Here is a 19346-nt window from a genome sequence, read left to right on the forward strand (position 1 = left end):
GCAAATATTGCAGTCAATATTAATTTTCATTCTTTGTTTTAAATGAATTCCTGCCGGTAATGAAGGAGGGGGAAATCTTACCGTGGTAATTAACTTCTCAAAAGCAAGGCAACCAGTTTCACTTTTTGATGGTAATTCCAATTTCCTCACTCTGATGTTGATGTGATAAGTGTTTTCTGCTAACTGATTACCCGTTTAATTTTTGCTATTGTGCACAAAGGCCATCCACTAAATGATAAACCTGAGCACAAATTTACAGAAAATAAATAAATAAATCCCATTAGCTTTCCCAGAAGAATTTACTCAGGTAGAAAATGCTTACAACTTGTAGTACTATGATAATATCAAAAAGCTACACAAATGGACAATGCTAGGAAACATTTAGTGATTCAGAAAGTGAGACCGTGACCTCTAAGAACAATAGATGCGGGAGTATGAGTGACCTTTAAAACGCTTTTGATTCGCTTTGATGAACGAGGTGGCAGTCCTTCCTGTAAGGAAGCGGTGAAAAGAAACAAAAAAGTCCGCTTTAACAACTCCCAAACTAGTTAACCTTTTAAAAACCCACTTTTACTTTTTTTAGCCTTTCTGAAACAATAGGGTTTTTTTTTTTTTTTTTTCTTTTTTTTCCTAATCAGATTGAAAAATTCTTTGAATTATATTAAAAGCGCAAAGAATGCTTTGTAACAGCAATAAGCATTTTGCGGACTTGTTTATCATTTTAAGAAGTAACTGAAATAGCTCTTAGAAGATCCAAGTGTTTAAACTCTGCAGCTTCTTTTGTTTATTTACTGAGAATAAAAATTCGAAACAATATGCTTTCCACTGCATTTTATGTCTCATAACTGCATTTTATGTTCCACTAGATTGCGTTCCTTTCTTTTTCGGAAGGTCGTTGTGTGAAACTATTAGAATCATTTCGACTATCGATGAAATGTTTGGTGAGGACTATGAAAAGTCAGACAGGTTTATAGCCTAGTTTTGCTGTTTTTAGAGTAATGTTATGTGACGTTTATAAGGGTATTTATCACCCTCGAAGACTGGCACGTTGCTATTTCAAGATGTCGCTCTCTCTCGCGACAAAAGGAAAGCAGTATTTCTTTTGTTCACTTTAAAGAAGATATTTTTCAGTAACATTCCTTTACTTTATTTTTATGGTATAGATAATGTATATAACTTATGATTCAAAGAAAAAAAGTTAGCTTGGATTTAACACATGTAACAGGATAAAGAAACATAAGCTTCTAAGAATGAAAATAAACGTTCCTCGTACTTAAACCATAAGATCCAGTGCAACAGCAATATCGCAAAATAGTTTTAAAACGAGCATATCGTTAGAATTTCCGATACAGAGACTCACGCGCTGGAGATAAAAATGTTTTTTCTGCACAACGTTGCCATTGCTCGCTTTGAAATCCTTGAGTTTGTTAATCAAAAATTCGTCAAAGTTTTAAAAAATAGGAAATCGATCATAAAACAAATTTCAAATTTCAAATTTGGTCTTCCACATGCTCATATTCGCTGGAGGATTACGTTATTCAAAATTCGATGACTCTATGTACCGTTGTTTTATCACAATACGAGAAATATACATACATTTATGCAGATTTTTCATTATTTAATTTCTTCAAATATAATGCAAGACTCTAACATTTTGTGGCAACAGTTTGAAAAGTGAACCGACATTTATGAGTCCGACGCAAAATGCCAAAACGAAACTAATAGTCCTTCGGGATTCAAATCCCTTTGGACTAAAAAAAAAAACTTAAGCAAAAAAATTGTGGAAAAGAGAATTAGAAGCAGAAAGGGGTCTCTAGGCCATGGGCCCTCTTCTTGACTCTCGAAGTTAGTTAGAAAGCTGCATGCATTTTATACTTATATTCGTTTATCGCATATTTACCAGAAATCAAACCCAGGTAAAAACGTAAATAGCAGATGTTTATTCACTCATCGCCCGCAATATTTATTTGATATATCGTTAAGTATAACACAAGACAAAAATAAACGGGAAATTTTTATCTAATATTTTTACTAAGGAAAGCTACGTCTCTTCTAATGGTGGATTCTGCGAAGCAATTCGAATGTTAATTAATGCATTAATAATTAATTAGGAAACAACATATGTGCATTTCTTTAATGCGAGATGTGTCTGAAAATAATAAGAGTTTTAGGAAGGTAGATTAAGTTCATTTTTTACCAATGCCTTTCGTTCTGCGGAGTTTTCAATCCCAAAGTAAGATCGAAATTACCAACTGCTACGAAAACCAGTTTAGATAACCTCAGTACTTTTCGTGGTATGTTTCGCACAAAATATGTGGCATCTTAAGTATCTTGTCTGTTTGGAATTTACTTTCACTTTGGGAAAACCCGGTAGGTTTCTAGCTAAGGGCAAACATTGTGGAAAGTCCACTTGCCACATTTGCAATGGTGGTACCGGGGGCTGTTGTTTGAGCACTTTAGTACGATCTAAACTTCTAATTTTGTACAATTTATACTTCATTAATAGAATATGGAAAAGAAGCTATGGAATTGGCACTCTATATAAAATCACTCAAGAATACTTAATTTTTATTTCATAGATAGCTAATTTATATGTTTAAAAGTATTTGATTAATATTAAAGCATTTTCATTAAAAAACATTCGTATTTAAATCGAAATGCAAGCGTTTATTGCACCAAAACTTCAACCACTAAAGAACAGTTTAGAAGTAATTTTGCAGAAAAATCAGGAAATTTGTACCTCATAGTCAAATGAGTAATGAAATCTTAAAAAGGAGGCGAAATTAAAAGCTTATTTATCTTGAACTCCTAATTTAGGTTTCTAATTTATCTAAGTTTCTAATCTTGTTCCTAATTTTTTAGGTTTTAAATCAATAATAGTTTACCACGTTTGGAAACATATTTCTACTAACTGTTTCAGTTACCAACAACATGCATTTTACTAACGTGCTGTATCTGCAAAACGTAATTGAAAATGATAATAACGTAATTTCAGGTATTCTTGTGAGTTAATAATGTACTTTAATATGCTTTGATCATTCATAAAATTCTCGATTATTTACAAGTTTTAGAACATTCTCAATATAGTACACTGATAATTTATTACTGTTCTCAATAATTTCTTTTAACCATATTAATTACTTGACATCTGTACTAGCAACATTATTTTCGGCTTCAACTGCTGATAACTGATTGATCTTTGAAGATGATTCGACCTAGTAACGATTCCACTTCCGTAACTTGTGATAATTTCAGTGGTTGATTAATATCTCTAGCAAAATCAGTATCAGTGAATATCTACAAAATTCGATCCTCATTATCCTTGATGAAAGAGATCACGCATTAGTAATTGTGCATTAGACTTCTGTAATAATTTTCAACTTTCTAACATGCACAAAACTTAAAAGAATGTGTCGCCTTAGTTAAATGCATTAAATTACCCCCAATATACGGAACTTCTTCTTTTTTTAAAAGCAAAATATTATTACCGTTTTCATTCGAATCATATGAAATTTGGATTAATATCGACATCAGTATAATTCAGAATCTTTTAGGGGTGATATAAACTTGTTGATATTTGAAAATGTCTTCTTTATCTTTCCAATAGATTTGCGGCTGAAGAAAATTATTTATTGGAACAAAGAAAATTATCTTAAATTTTGAAAAAGAAATTTATGATCCTTATATTATTCCAGCAATTTGACCGTCATCCTCGCAAATCATTACAATCAATTTCTTGTTATCAGTTACCCAGAGCTCGATTAACCATGACGCAAAACAAGCGTGTTCTTCAAGAAAAAAGGGTATGAAAAAAGGTGCTTAGGGACTCGGAGGAAAAGAGGAAACACAAAAATTTCTGCTGAGAGAGAAGGGAATGGGGAAAAAACTGGCATAACATATATGTAAAGACATCAGTGCTTAAGGACTGTAAAAGTCTTAATCCAGCTCCGAAAGTACCATAAAAAAGGAAGGATCGCAGCTGTTCCTAGATCTCCATTTTGATAATAAACATTAGAAGCATTGATTCTTGCGCCCGCAAAGATTCTTTCTCAAAATACGAATTTTACCTATGCTGTCATTGAAGCTTTCCAGTTGGCACATAAATATTTCTTTCTCAAATTTATCATTAAGGAAGATCTGTTATCAAATTATTCTAGACGGTGATTTTCATTTGCTGAAATTGCCAGTAATATTCTTATACTATCATAACGTGCAAAAGAGTTGAAATTTCATCGCAATTAATATTGCCCTGTACCACCTAAATGAGGTTTCCTTTTCAAAACCTACAGGCAGTGAATAACTTTAGCATCCATGGATTTTTCTGCTTCCTTGTTCTGAGCCAACATCTCACCTTTCAAAACCTACTTCTATTTTTCGTTTTATGGCATTGGTTTGGTATAAAAGAGCGATTTATACAATTATTCCACGTAACAGGATTAGCTTGCACAAAATCATGTGATGTTTTCTAAGCTGCCTTTTCTCGAATTTTTGAAAAAAACGTATTAGTAGTCCTTTTCTCTTCATTTGAGAATAGTTTTTGTAAATGCATATTGTTACGAATTTGGTATTTAAAAAGCTAATGTTAGTTCAATTATAAATTAAATGGTTTTATTTCTCGCGCAGTGCAGCGCGTGACGAATATTAAAAGAAAGCTAAGCCGGAAAATTGAAAATACAAAATCGCGTGCATTAAATAAATAAATATCTCTTTTTGATTTCGAGAAAGTACTGGAAAATTCTAGCGCGTGATTTTAAAATCTTATAAAAGGAGGAAAACATCTCAGTTTGTAGAGTTGCTTAGTTTGTTGTTGTTTAGAAAACTACTCTTGTTGATTGTAGCGAATTCGCGGATTAGCGTTCTTTAGCTGTTTTGAATTACGTTCTATTGGACATTTGAGTAGTTAAAAGAAAACTACTGTGAGATATTGTATCCATGCATACTCGGATTCCATGCATACTCGGATTGGACTTTTTAAGGAAATACAATTTTTCCTTAGACTTGAAAAACAACAAACTGCTTTCAGCATATGATGGCATGACTATCCATCCTCAAAAAGGATCCTCGCCTGGAAATGCCGACGCCTTGTCCGAAAGATCCAGCTTGGGAAGCTGCCGAAATCATACTAGGGTCGAAAAGAAACGCAAGACTACCAGCTCTTCTCCAGCCCAGATGCTCTTCGGTCGAGACCTTCGTCTGCCTTGTGACCGCCTGTTTGATCGCCGTACGGATGCGCCTTCATCACCTGAGGAACACATCCAAGAGTTGTCCAGGCCCGTTTTGAAGTGATGCCCCGTTTCGCACGAAAGCTAGTGAACTTGGCGACGGAGAAAGTGAAGACCAGATACAACACGAGAGCTACTGGACATAGATCCAACGAAGGAGACAGGGTGAGGTTGTGGAACCCGATTCAACGAAAAGGACTCAGTCCTAAACTACAGTCACCTTCGGATGGTCTATGTACAGTGCGGAACAGACTGAATGACGTCTCCGTAAGTCTTCGAACTCTAAACCTAAAGTCGGTCATTACGATAGGTTAGCTCATTACTATGGCCATAGTACGTAATTTAAATAATTGTAAATTGTATAAGACCATGGTCCTTTTTGTTTTTAAATGTGTATTTGATTTGATTTGTATTTGATAGCATTTGATTTGTTTAAGTTAGTTATTGCATTTATTGTTCATGTTGTTTGATATTGTAATGTAATGTTTATGCCTCAGTTGCATTTATGCCACAGTTGTAAGTTTAGATTCCTGTCCAGGGATTGTACTGCCCGGGACGTGCAGTCCCTGGGAAGGGGGCAGTGTTACGAATTTGGTATTTAAAAAGCTAATGTTAGTTCAATTATAAATTAAATGGTTTTATTTCTCGCGCAGTGCAGCGCGTGACGAATATTAAAAGAAAGCTAAGCCGGAAAATTGAAAATACAAAATCGCGTGCATTAAATAAATAAATATCTCTTTTTGATTTCGAGAAAGTACTGGAAAATTCTAGCGCGTGATTTTAAAATCTTATAAAAGGAGGAAAACATCTCAGTTTGTAGAGTTGCTTAGTTTGTTGTTGTTTAGAAAACTACTCTTGTTGATTGTAGCGAATTCGCGGATTAGCGTTCTTTAGCTGTTTTGAATTACGTTCTATTGGACATTTGAGTAGTTAAAAGAAAACTACTGTGAGATATTGTAATACTGCGTGATAATTTGAGAAAATTTAAGCATTTTTGTTGTGATAATAATAAATTTTTGTTCATTTTTCATCGGACTTGTGCATTCATTTCATAACGAACCCGTGCGCACGCAACAATAGAGCGATTTATACAATTATTCCACGTAACAGGATTAGCTTGCACAAAATCATATGATGTTTTCTAAGCTGCCTTTTCTCGAATTTTTGAAAACGTATTAGTAGTCCTTTTCTCTTCATTTGAGAATAGTTTTTCTAAATGCATATTTAAAGCTTGAATCAATTATTGCGATAATTTCATACTGCAGTTATTTATTACTTCTTCACTGTAAATGTTGACGCCGTTGGCTAGCCATCAAATTTTGGTGCTGATGGAGATAAAAGGCAAGATAGTAAACGTATTTGATTTTTAATACAATGGAATCAGAGCTTTAAAATATAGAAAAGCTGTAAATACACTGGTTATCATAAATTAAGGAAAAATTACAAAAATCACGATAACTGAAAACGTAACATGTAGAATTTAATGAAACTTACCCACAATATACAACACATAGTAAGGTATCAAATAACATAAAAAAGAAATTACCAGTCAAATATGGTAGTATAGAAATTTAGCACATGTATAAAATGAACAAATCGAAGGTGTCAGTTTGCTATAGGAAAAGTACCTTCAATATGGAATATGATTGCCTCTAGAAGCAATACAGCACATACAGCGATGCGTGATGCTTTCAATTATGCGGTCTATCAGTTCCATAGGAAGCGAGAGCCATTGCTCTTGCAAAGCAGTTGCAAGCGCGACAAGGGTTTGAGGGGGCGGATTGAGACCTGCTAGACGTCTCTCTAAAGCTAGATAGGATTCAAGTACGAGGATCAAGCTGGCCACTCTATGCGCATAATTCCTGTTGAAGATAAACATCTACGATGCGAGTCATGTGTGGTCTTGCGTTGTCCTGTAACAGGAAAGCATCCCCTATTGCTGCGGCATATGGGCGCACATAAACATTAAGAATGTCATCTCTATAAATTTGAGCATTGACGGTTCCCCTTGGAAAGACATGGAGGTCTGTGCGTCCACCCAAAGAGATGCCACCCCAAACACAGACACTGCTCCTTCCGTACGAATCTCTTTCATGGATGTTTAGACGGATGATAACGGGTTCTGGGTTCTCTCCATATCAAATAACGCCTAGTATAGCTTTCTAGACTAAACCTGGACTCATCCGTAAAGAGAACTGCCCTCCATTGATCAAGCATCCAGTGGACATGGTGTCGTGCCAACTGAAAACGGTCCCTCCTATGGCGTGACGTGAGCGGCGCACAAATGGCTAGTCGCCTCGCATACATACCACCTTCGTGAAGCCTTCTACGCACAGCTGACGTTGACACGAACTTTCCGGTGACTGCAGCAAGGGAGGATCTAAGAAGAGTCGGAGTAGCGTTTCTATTCCTGCGTGCACATAATGTCAAATATCGGTCATCGGCGCTCGTCATAGCAGTTGGCCGTCCTTGGCAGAACCTCCTAGATGCCGAATCTGTCGTTTGAATTGCCTCCAAAGTCTATGAACCACAGAAGGACTCACCTTTAGCCATCTGGCCACTTCTGTTTGACTTTGTTCTGCCTCTAGTCTCCCAATGACTCTCCATCGCAGTTCTGCAGGCAAATGATGCCTTGCGGTCATTGTTACGAATTGGCTACCTCAGATTTCTGATGTCACTGTCACAGTGAAATATGTGGACTTGCTCTTAAACATGGGCTTTTATTCTCCTCGCAGATGACGTATTCCGAGTGCAACGCCCCTAATTTGCGTATTGCAGTTTTACTCAGCTACTCTTACTTGGCAACATATTCAAATTTTACACGGTTTGGCTTATTTTTGAGGGAGTTATCGCTATTTTTGTGATTTTTCCTTAATTTAGGATAATCAGTGTAATTACAGATGGTTTCGGTAGGAAAATTTAATGATCAATGTCTTTTAATCATAGTGATAAATTATATTAACATTAATAACGAGCACTTCTTTTGCAATTAAAAATGCTGCAGTGCTGTTTTTGTCTGATTTTTTGGTTTGTTTTTGTTTTGAACAGGGGTTTCATATACTGTTCTCTTAATGCACTGGCCTATATTAATTCGCACTATGCTATAGAAAGCATTGAACAAACAAGACCTATCATCTGTTTATTTCGCTTTCCGAAACAGTTTTTATTCTGATATATATGGTTCATTTAAAGATAAAAGTAATTGCTCTGTCGATAAGAATTTTCTTAACGTCAATGCAGTCGGATCCGTGGCCACCATTTTAAGTGAATGCAATAATATGCACCATGAGGTGAGTTTATCAATTAGATCCATTTACATGTATTCTGATTAACCTCCTCCTTGTTTTTCATGAAATTCATGGGACTTATTTGACTGTCGATGTACTTTTGCATTAAAATTTTTGTTTACTGCAGGGTTTGCTTCTCATCTGTATTATGCAAAATTTGTTGCATATGCGTCTTATTTTTATGATAAGACACTGTGCCATAATTCAATATGGACATATAATAAACATGTAACTTAGATACGTCAGTTAAGTTATTTCTAGCGACAAGTTTTCCACATGATATAATTTTAGCTTTTGTACCATCTAACAGTGTAACCTCCACATTATATCCATTTGCCTGACATTCAGGCAGCAGAGGCAGCCTTACACATGGAACTTAGCAGACATTTCCAACATTTATTGTTATTTATTGCATCTCAACATTGACTTAATCCTGTATCATAAGCTTCTGTTTTTCTCATATCAGTCATTGTAATTTTTAATGGTAGTAGAGTTGTATTCGTAGATTGTAAAGCATTAATTATTCACTGTCAGAAGATGTTCAAAAAATCACCTTAAGAATCAAACTGCAGATTATTGCTGCTTGGTATAAAACATGTGTCAGATTTTGTAGGTTACGAACTTTCCCTGTTTAATGGTTTTTTACTATACGATGTTTTTAACACTCTTTATATAAATTATCAACACTGCTAGATGTAGAATATTTTTTAACAAATGCATTATTTTTGTTATAAGATATATATAATTATTATTATTTTTATTATAAGTAAGCACTAAAATTAAATTGTACTTACTTGTGTTATGCTTGTTGCATTGAGATCTTTTAGCCACGGCGAGAAAATGGAAAAACCTTAAATTTTTCGGGTGTAGCTTTGCTCAATAAGTCGCAATTTTTCTAATATATAAAATGCTCTGAATATTCACAGGCGTTTTTAAAATTCCTCACAGTCTTGACCACCAATGAATGAAGCTATTTATGCATCAATTCAAGAGGACCTATCCTAGAACCGCGACGTTTTTATTCAATAATCGTAAGTGCATCAGAAATATCAGTAAAAAATTTTTGTAATTTTGTGGCATGTATTGGTTACTTTTCATCTGAATCACAGAGCACTGAAAGAAATTGTCTTCCAAAGATTCAGCTATTTAATACTTATTTGCTTGGATCATTAACAGTTTTATTTCGGGTAAATTTAGTGTTTTTATTTATATATTAAAATTAAATCTAACAGAACGGCTTAAGTAAAATAGAAATCAAAAATGCTACTTTTGAATTATTTGAATTTTTTAAGCACTCGCTTTAAAAGCTTCTGTTCAAACTTATGAACCGTTAGCAATCAGTCTTTCATATTACTTAAAATGCATCAATATTTCATATCTGCATGAAGACAAACTGTTAGACCTGCCAAGCTTGTCCAGTTGCATTAAAAATAACTCTGTTTTAAAAAATGTATTACACTAATAATAAGTGCGGTACTTACGTATTATCCCGTCGATCGCGAAAGCTGGCCACCATTGAACTATGTTGGCAGCGATCTCGCCAATGTCATGTCAATCATTCCTGGGAACGTCTAGAGGAACTGACATATCTTTATTTAATAAAGAATTATTTAATAAACAATCAATCAATCAACAATATTTAATAAAAAATCAATATTCAACCCGTTTCACTTTTTGCGCTTTGTAAAAAGGTTATCGTCGATTTCTGAAAATTTTAGGCCTTCCAATTTTACCGGACACACTATTTAGAACTCGATGAGTACAAATTTTTCGCAGGGAGTTGTTGCAATCTATTATTGTTTTGTCCGTCATATTCAGCTGAATATAATGGCATCCAAAATGTGTAATATATCCTTTTTTGTATTTTTCATGGCAAGATACCGAAGCTTTGAAAATAATCCACTGCTTGATGTTAAGAAGGCAGGTCCTAAATTTTAATAATTTTGTTTTTCAAAAAGAAAAAAAATAATAAATGGCATTAACAATTAATAACAGTTAATTTATGTCCTTGTTTATAAAAATGAAAGGTGGCTTATCGAGAATCAATCGGAATTACATTAGACCAAAGCGCAGATGTTATGAGTGTATTGTTTTGCCGACTGATGTTAAATCTGGTGTTATTGAACTTGTGTTAAATCGAACTGCCTGGGGACAGTTTCGCAATCGGCGAGATAATATGTAAGTACTATAAATAATATGCAAATCATTTCTAAATTTAGTTTATTTTTAAATATATATCAGTCGTAATTTGTTGAGATTAGGATACTTTAAATAAATATTATTTGCATTTAAATGAAAGTACGGTCATCTAGTATACACAAACTGCAGGCACCAAAAAATTTTTATGAAAGATGTAAAACTTAGCTAAATTACAGTCTGGCTAATTTCTGTTTAACAATTATATTAAGTAGCTGAAGAATGGATGGGGCGCTCAGGAGTTCGGGAAATTTCCCTAGACGTCGGTTTCTGTTACGCTTTGTTACCTGATATCTATGGTTTAAGAAGATGAAATATTAATCATAATTGTAGAATTTTTACCGGAAAAAAATGATAAATTCTGAGAAATGAAAAAAATTTAATGACACTCTAAAAAATGGAAAGTGGAATGGTAACCGTGTTAATCTCAACGTCTTCACCCCGTCGTCTTTAGCTCATCGAAAATTCGCAGTTGCTGGATTTCATTCTTCAATCCCTTGCATAAAAGCAAGGAGTCATGTCTGGCCACCCGGATGATTTCATAAAATTTTATAAAGGTATCAGCACTTTGACACAAGGCAACAACTTTTCACCAAAATCAAGACCTACGCATGTGTATTCCATCAGCTTTGATGAGGGTTCCTTTATGAGACTGGACATTGTAAAGGTGCTGGCACATTTATCACTTTATATCAGGTCACCTTTGTGTCTTGGTGATCGATGGTCAGCTTGAATAGGGATGCTGGCTCCTTTCTACAAATTGACAACTGTTCACCAAGGAACTTCACGAGGGCGTCCCGGTCGCCTTTGAGGAAAGTTGCTTTCCTTATGAAGTTGAAAATAGTGCCGATACTTTTATGACTTTATTCCACAATACTCTTGCGCCTTGCCGAACGACGAGACCAACCCCATCCGACCGTGGTTGAAAGTCTCTTTTATAATCTGTCGCATTGATAACATTTGTGAAACGACTTTCTCTTAGAATAATGCCGATTTTCTCACACAATGAATCTGTTACTATAAAATAATATTATATATATCTTGGAGCATAATTGAATATTTACTCAATATATTGATCTATTAGAATCTTAAAATTCCCCCATTAGCTTTAAAAGGTAACAGTTGAAAATTACAACAGTTCTTCCTTTTTGCTTGTCGTCTTAAAATTGTCAGATCAAGTTAGCAAACATTATACTTCTAATTATAATCAGTTTCTATCATTATTTAACAAACTGTACAATTGTATATCATTCATAATAGAAAATGACTTATTTCACGGTTGATTTTATTCAGATATATGTAGAATTCAGGTAGTTGCTGAAAATAGTATATCCATAAGTGATTTCACTCTTTCGCTAGAAATTTTCAAATTTTAGATAGATAATATTTTATAGTTAAAAATGTAGCAGTAGGCACCACCTCTGTTAGAATGTTAGCCTCTCTCTATTGTGTTTATTGCAAGTGATATCTGGCAACATGTAACTTGTTTTAGTTTTACAGCGCGAAATTGTTTTCATTTTTGATTTTATTTCAGAGCCATAGGTCATTTTTAGCCCATTTTTTTTAATGAATTATTTTAATTGGACATTGTGCTTGGTTGATATGCTAAATATTTTTTCACATAAAAGTTATACGCGGCAAGTTATAATGGAATACGTTTCAGAATTCATAAATTTGGTAAGTGTATGGAAAAACTACTCTGAAATAAATATTTTACATAAAACAATGAAATTGATTAAATGTGTGCATCTCACTATAATATTTATGAAATACTTCTAATAACATTATACTGTCCCAATAGTTTTTTTGTTTTTAAAATAATGAAAATGTATCATATATTTTTATATAATTTCTATACTAATATCTTTATCTAATAAATTTATTCATATTTTTTATCATGAAATTGTATTTAATAAATTATTGAAATTTAAAAAAAAGGGGGAAAATTATAAATCGGAGCAAAACATTTAATTAATTATTTGCAGTCATTAATTTTTATTCCTGTATTATCCTGCATTAATAGTGAGGTAAAAAAAGTGGGAAAAAATTCAGCACCACTTTTCAAAATACTTTGCTTAAAATTCCCATGTTTAAAACAAATATTACAAAGAATGAAAATCGACAAGGCAAACACATTATGAGCCATGTAAATGTGAACTGAAAGCAGGTAAAAAGCTAAACCATTTACTCCAAACAATTATACTTTAACAAATCCAAACAGTAGAAAGCATATAACAATAGATATGAACAAATTAACTGGAAAATAATGACCTAAACTAGTTGAAAATTAATTAAAAAAAAGAAAAGGAGACTTAAACAGTGGGAAACTAGCAATAGGATTTTCATCAAAACTAATTTACATATAAAACAAGCAAGAATCAAATTATGTACTATAGCTTAGAGCACACAGAAGCTGACTTTGTGATGATATCAGAGATCATATGATACACACATCAAACACTGGTCAACAACAAGTGAATGTCTTTGATCTCTTCAAGGTGGCTTTTTGTCTGATTCACTCCTTCCACCTAATAAGGAGGTCTTGCTTAATGGCATATATAACTTTTCTGGTTATGCACCATTAACTCTACTACCAGCACCATCACTTAGGGTAAAAGGCCGTGTTGTGCTTTAAGTAGTATGGCAGAACACGTAATCGACAACAGTCTCACCTTAGGTTACTTGAATATTAATTTTGTTTTTCATAGTTTTTATATAACACCATTCCTGATTTTTCTCTTTCAGAACGAAAAATGGCGGACGAGAATTCCAGATCTAATCCTGTATCTAGTCTCCTTGGGTACAAATCCTTAGATGATAATCAACAAAATGAAATACGAGAGCAGCATATTAACCCAGCATTTGAAGATAATGAAATTCCTTATATTCCTTCATTAAATGGGAATTCCCTTGCTTATTCCTTAGAAATACCAAATCCTAGGTAGGCATCGATATTTTTATTTAAATCATATTAAGTATAGTTTATTTAAATCATGTTTAGTAACAAAATTTAAAGGTTTGCATATGGTGGTATATCTTATAAATTATTGTATTCTAGATGTACATGGTGTACATTTTAGATGATCATAGTTCACAGTTTTCAACCTAGCCACCAGTAAAGCAGTAACCTTTCACTCTTTTGTGTCATTTCTTGCATTTTGTTATAGATGAAATACTGCAATATAAAAGCTATAATTTTAGTTCATATGTAAAATAAAACTTATAAACTATAACTATTCATAAACTTTTTCGTATGTAAAACTAAGATATTGTTGCACAGATATTTTTTACTCTTAAAGGCTTTCCTTCATGTTTTTAACTGTAAAATATTATTTTTTCCCTCTCAAATAGCATTCATATTCAAACCAAAAACTTCTGAAAATGTTATTCTAAATTAATTTCATGAGCACTAGGCTGTATTTTCAAGTAATGCATGTATCAAAGAAAAATATGATTTTTAATTGTTATTGGTTACAATGTCTTGAGATTTTAAATACTGTTTGTATAAGTATTATTATTATTTTAATCACTGTTACATGTAACTTCCTGTAATATTTAAAAAAAAAAAAAAAAAAAAAAAAAAAAAAAAAAAAGTAGGTAGTAAACTTAAGTATATTATCTTTCTTTACTAACCCTAATTATATTTTAATTCATGGGCATTTGTTTCATTCTCTGTATATTTGTAATTATAAAAATAATGATGCATTGATCAATAGACTTTGGATCAATTTCACTTGAATTTTTTTTCCCGCCAGGATGAACAAGTGTACCGAGAATGGTGCTTATATTGAAAGTTACTTATCACCACCTATTCCACCATATTTTGATGGCCATGCAAAGGAGTCTAATATTTCTATAATGAGTAATCAGTTTACTAATGATTTAGGGTTAAAGGGTATCCCTAAATTGCCTAATGGATTACATGAAGAGGATTCAGGGTCAACAAAGTAAATATACTTCTTAACTTTTTCCTATTACATAATAACTAAATTATAATATGTCTTTATTTTGCAACATCTGAATGACTACATTTTTTAATATACTGCACATGAAAAAATGTAGTAAAGAAGTAATCTGTTAATTACTTTATATAACTTTTTCCTATTTAACTTTGTTTTCGAACTGTATGTCTTCAGCAGCAAAGCTGTAGAAAATTTCCAAGAATTTTAAAGAAATTTAAATTGTACAGAGTATTAATAATCATATAATGGGCACTAAAGTAGCAAAGTTTTAAAATTTAAAGCATTATAATATTAAAATTTTTCAGTGGTTATGTAATTTGTTTATTTTTATGTTGAGCTGTGCCTGAAAAGTTGATTTAATTTATGAAACTTGAATTTTTGCATTATTTTAAAGATGCTATTTTATAATTTTTTTATTTTATTTAGCCCCTCCCTTCCTGCACACATTGTATATAAATAAAAACAACTTTCACTTAAATATGCGATACCATGAGACAATGAAACTTCATAAATATTGTTTTTAGATCTATCAATCCATGTATTCACTCAGGTCACTTAAGATAGATGTTGAATGTTTCTATTTAATTTATTGAATATTATTATTTATCAGATTTTTACCTGAAAATTAGATTTTCTGATGTCAAATGATTCACAATATGCAGGCATTAAATGTTAGAGTAGGGCTAATCTACTAAACTTATAGTAAGACATGTTTTAATAACAGTTAAAATAAGTATTAAATTGTTTACCCAGCTACAAATAAATAATTATTACCACTAAAATGATATGTCTTGAATATCTAAAAATGTGTTTTGATAACTTATTATGTAATTAAAGATCTGGAAATGTTCAGTGATGTTTTGTATGTTTTAAACTTATTTAAACTTACCATTTCTAGCATCACATTCCTTGTAAGATTTTTGTTGTCAGACAAAATATCAAAATTTCTAAATATAATTTTGTTGTCAAGCAAAATATTTAAAATGTAAGTTTCTAGACTCTGCTTTCCTTTGTTTTATAGCTTTCCTCATTTCCAAGATCTGTATAATTAATCAAGAATTGTACTTTTATTATCACTAAAATTACTTTTTGCAAATATTAAAATACGTTGTTAAAATTTGCAGTGCTGGATGAATGAACTATATTCATTCATTGTTGATATGGATAATTAAATTATAAAAAGTTATATTTCAACTATATAACAAATAAAAAATTATTTATGTATTAATTTTTTTATTATGACCATTTTTTTGTTTTTTAGGGAGAAAAAAGAAAAAGATTCCGATGATGATTCTGTAACTCCTACCAGTTTTTTAACTTTGGTGAGTATTTTTAAGGTCAGGCTCTGGCATATCTCTGTTATTTTGAAATGTTGATTTCTATTTCTATGATACTAAATGCTATGTGATTTTTATTAATCTTTATTATGTTTTGAATTTTTATATATTGAAATTTATTTCTAACTTCACTTCATTTTTAATGAAACTGTGCATGCTGTCAATGTTTATTAGAAACAGAAGCAATGTTAATAGATGTATGCTGTGCATTAATGTTTAGATTATACATTTTCTTGTATTCAAACACTAAATTTGTTAGAATTCAAATGCTGAAACTGTTGTAAAATTAATGATCGTATTGTGATAACTTGCATGGTATAATTCATAAGTAATGCACTCTGGATATATAAAACTGTTGTAAAAATACTCATAAAAACTTTGGGCATGAAATATTTAAAAGTTATGCAATGCTTTTGTATTTATAATTTAATGTTTTAAAACTAATAGTTCCTGAGAAGTTCAAAATTATACATTTTATAGACTTCTTTAATGAAAAGGTAGACTAGGAAAAAAAAAAGAATCATTGATATAAATTAGAGATATTTAAAATTTTCTAATATGTTACATAATTTGGAATTTTTAAATATTTGGTATTATAGAAATATTGAAGTTTTTTACCTGTGTCATTTCTTTTTTCAATTAAATTTAGAATGTTAATAAATTTTTTTAAAATTGAAATCTAAAAATTTCAGATTAGAGTCTAACACTTCAAAGAATTTTCTGCGGAAGTTTACTAAAATTAAAATAGAAGCATCATAGATTAAAAGAAATTGCTATCTAATCTTGGCATGCAGATGTTAATTTAATGCCTGAAACAAGTTTAAGAAAGCAGTTATGATACGCCTTCTACTTTAGGAGTTTGTGCCCTAGAAATTGAAGAGCATAAAGTGTAATATTTAACCTTTCAGCATGTGCGCTTGGTAATTTTCCAGTATGCGTGCATCGTATTTTTTATGACATCCATTATTTTACCGTTTTTGGCAGGAAAAACGACAGAAATGAGTAAATATTGACAATAAATTTGTTAAGAAATAAAATATTAATCTTATTATTGCAAAATACAAATAATATCACATTCAAATATAAGTAAATTATTTTTAAGTTCTTATGTTAGTGAGATGGAAATGCAATGATGTATTTCATTATAGAAAACTTTAAATTTATTATTTAATATCGAAGCTAATTTTAATATTCATCAAAGACAAGTAAAGACAATAAAAAAGGGAAAACACCTTGGTAGGAAAAAAAGTAAGTTTAGCATTACTTACAAGGAAAGCAAGGAAATTTATTTCTTACTGGTTACAAAAACACACTTTAAACTAACTTTAATGTTTTTATTTATTAGTAAAACATAGAAATAAAAGAAAATAAGGAATGGAAATCACTATTGTTCTCCCATCCAAAGGTTTCCTTGTCTTCCTTTTCTTCATTAGATAATTCTTGAAGAATGCGAGCAAAATCAGCTGGTTGCACATACTTGTTTGCCATGAAAACCGATATAAAATTTACAGACCCAAATGTATTCAAATTAAAAATAATACATGGCAATTAATAACACAAAATTACAAAATATTTGAGAAATAAAATATTTTCCGAATTTTAAAACACAACCATGCGCATGTCGTAACTTTTATGAAAAAGCTGCCACATAGCAAAAAGCCCAGTTAAAAAAAAAAGTCAAATGACTTCCTGTTGACACATTCCATGATGTGGGGAAGGGTAGAAAGGAGGAATAGAAATGACCTTCAGATGTCTCAGCTTTGATATGCGAAAAATGTGCCTTAAAAACATAATTTTTCATAAATTTTCCGCATATGCGCATGCTGGAAGGTTAAAATTGGCTATTCAGAATGACCAAGTTAGAGAAACAAGAGATGAAAGGGAAGAGAAACATCCTAGTGTTCTTTCGTGGCAAATGACTACCACATGGACACATGCATTTATTTGATTTTAAAAATAGGGGGAGATTATTCAAGATATAACTGTGCATTTATTTCACTGGATTGCTTACGTATGAGGCTTGCAACAAATATTTTTCTCAGATGGCAATACTTTCTATTTTGCTAGGACATCAAACTGTTTACAAAACACTGTAAATGCCTTAAAGAGTTCTCTTTATTTCCTGATATAATAAATGTCATGTGCACATTCAGAACACAGAATTTCAACACTTCATAAGTATGGAGCTCTCATTATAAGTTCAAATGTACTTCTTAAAGATTGAAATTTTTTTATCTAACCATATTTTTTTAATTAAACAATTACATAGTTAAAAGGAATTTGAGATTAAAATTAAAGATATCCATTTCTCTTGAAAACATTGATAATCTGAAATCTCTAATTAAAGTAGCAGAATGCACTACATTATACAAAAAAAGTTTCTATTTAAATGTGATTTAATCACTTATTTAAATTTAATATAAAAGATGAAAGAAAAGCAACTGATGTGACGAAAATTTTAACAACGATATTTTTTAGAGGAGTTCATAAAAATATTGCTAATTTTATTTTTAATAATGCATGATTGAAATCTTTGAAGTAAATTAAATAGTTTAATTGGTTAATATTTCATCTGTATATGGAAAAAATAGTATATAAGTATAGTTTAATAATCTTTGAAAGTCTGTATATTGAAATATTTGTATGAATGACCTTCATTCTGGGAAGAAATTTTTTCCAGGTTTGTTCATCCTACACAATATCAACAATGTGCTTTTTCTTCTATAATAATTGCAATTTAGCCATGGCTCCAGCATTTTCAGTATGCTAGGCAATCAGTCCTTTTGTCAGCTCATATAAATTAAGCATATTAATAAAGAAAAAGTGAAATATACCCTTATTTAGTTAATATTTCAGGAACAATTTAACTGACACCTTTCAAAATTCACCATCCTAGGCAATTCAATGTTGCCCATGTTCAGTTTTCACTTGAAAATTCTCACATTATTATTCTAACAAGGTTTAATAACGATTTGTAAGTTCATATTTATATTATTTAAAAGTAGTGAAACAGGTTTCAAATGGAAAAAAAAATCATTTAATGCCATTATAAAAAGAATGAAATTAATTAATTGCTTCTTTTAGGCATTGAGTAGTTTTAGTTTACCCTATATTTTACATAAATGAGCCTCACGTGGCTCCCGAGCCACATTATGGCCATACCAGCTATGTACATATATACATATAATGACGGACATATATATGTAATGATAGCACATCATATTTGAATACTCGACGATATCTAATACTATTTTACAGAAATCTAACTGGAGAATAAATATTCCATTGATGTTAGTAGCACGTAATTTAATCCTGTTAGGCTAATTAATGTAATAAAAGCTC

At 31.6% G+C, this 19346-nt stretch overlaps 1 protein-coding gene across 5 annotated transcripts in view; it reads left to right on the top strand.

Moving 5' to 3' along the window:
• The window catches only part of LOC118199399 (ATP-dependent translocase ABCB1-like), a 196362-nt gene that overhangs the window by 108399 nt on the left and 68617 nt on the right, over positions 1–19346 (top strand). For 4 of the 5 annotated variants that reach the window (XM_035371252.2, XM_035371253.2, XM_035371256.2 and 1 more), the window contains 3 exons: positions 13451–13646; positions 14461–14652; positions 15929–15989. In XM_035371252.2, the coding sequence (XP_035227143.1) occupies positions 13451–13646; positions 14461–14652; positions 15929–15989 (449 nt within the window). Of the gene's footprint in view, positions 1–12229; positions 12383–13450; positions 13647–14460; positions 14653–15928; positions 15990–19346 lie in introns of those variants that run through there. The other variant, XM_035371257.2, reaches the window with a different exon arrangement.

The sequence above is a fragment of the Stegodyphus dumicola genome, chromosome 5 (genome assembly GCF_044657685.1).
Source record: "Stegodyphus dumicola isolate Sdum_Otavi_A_Nest chromosome 5, ASM4465768v1".
NCBI lineage: Eukaryota > Metazoa > Arthropoda > Arachnida > Araneae > Eresidae > Stegodyphus > Stegodyphus dumicola.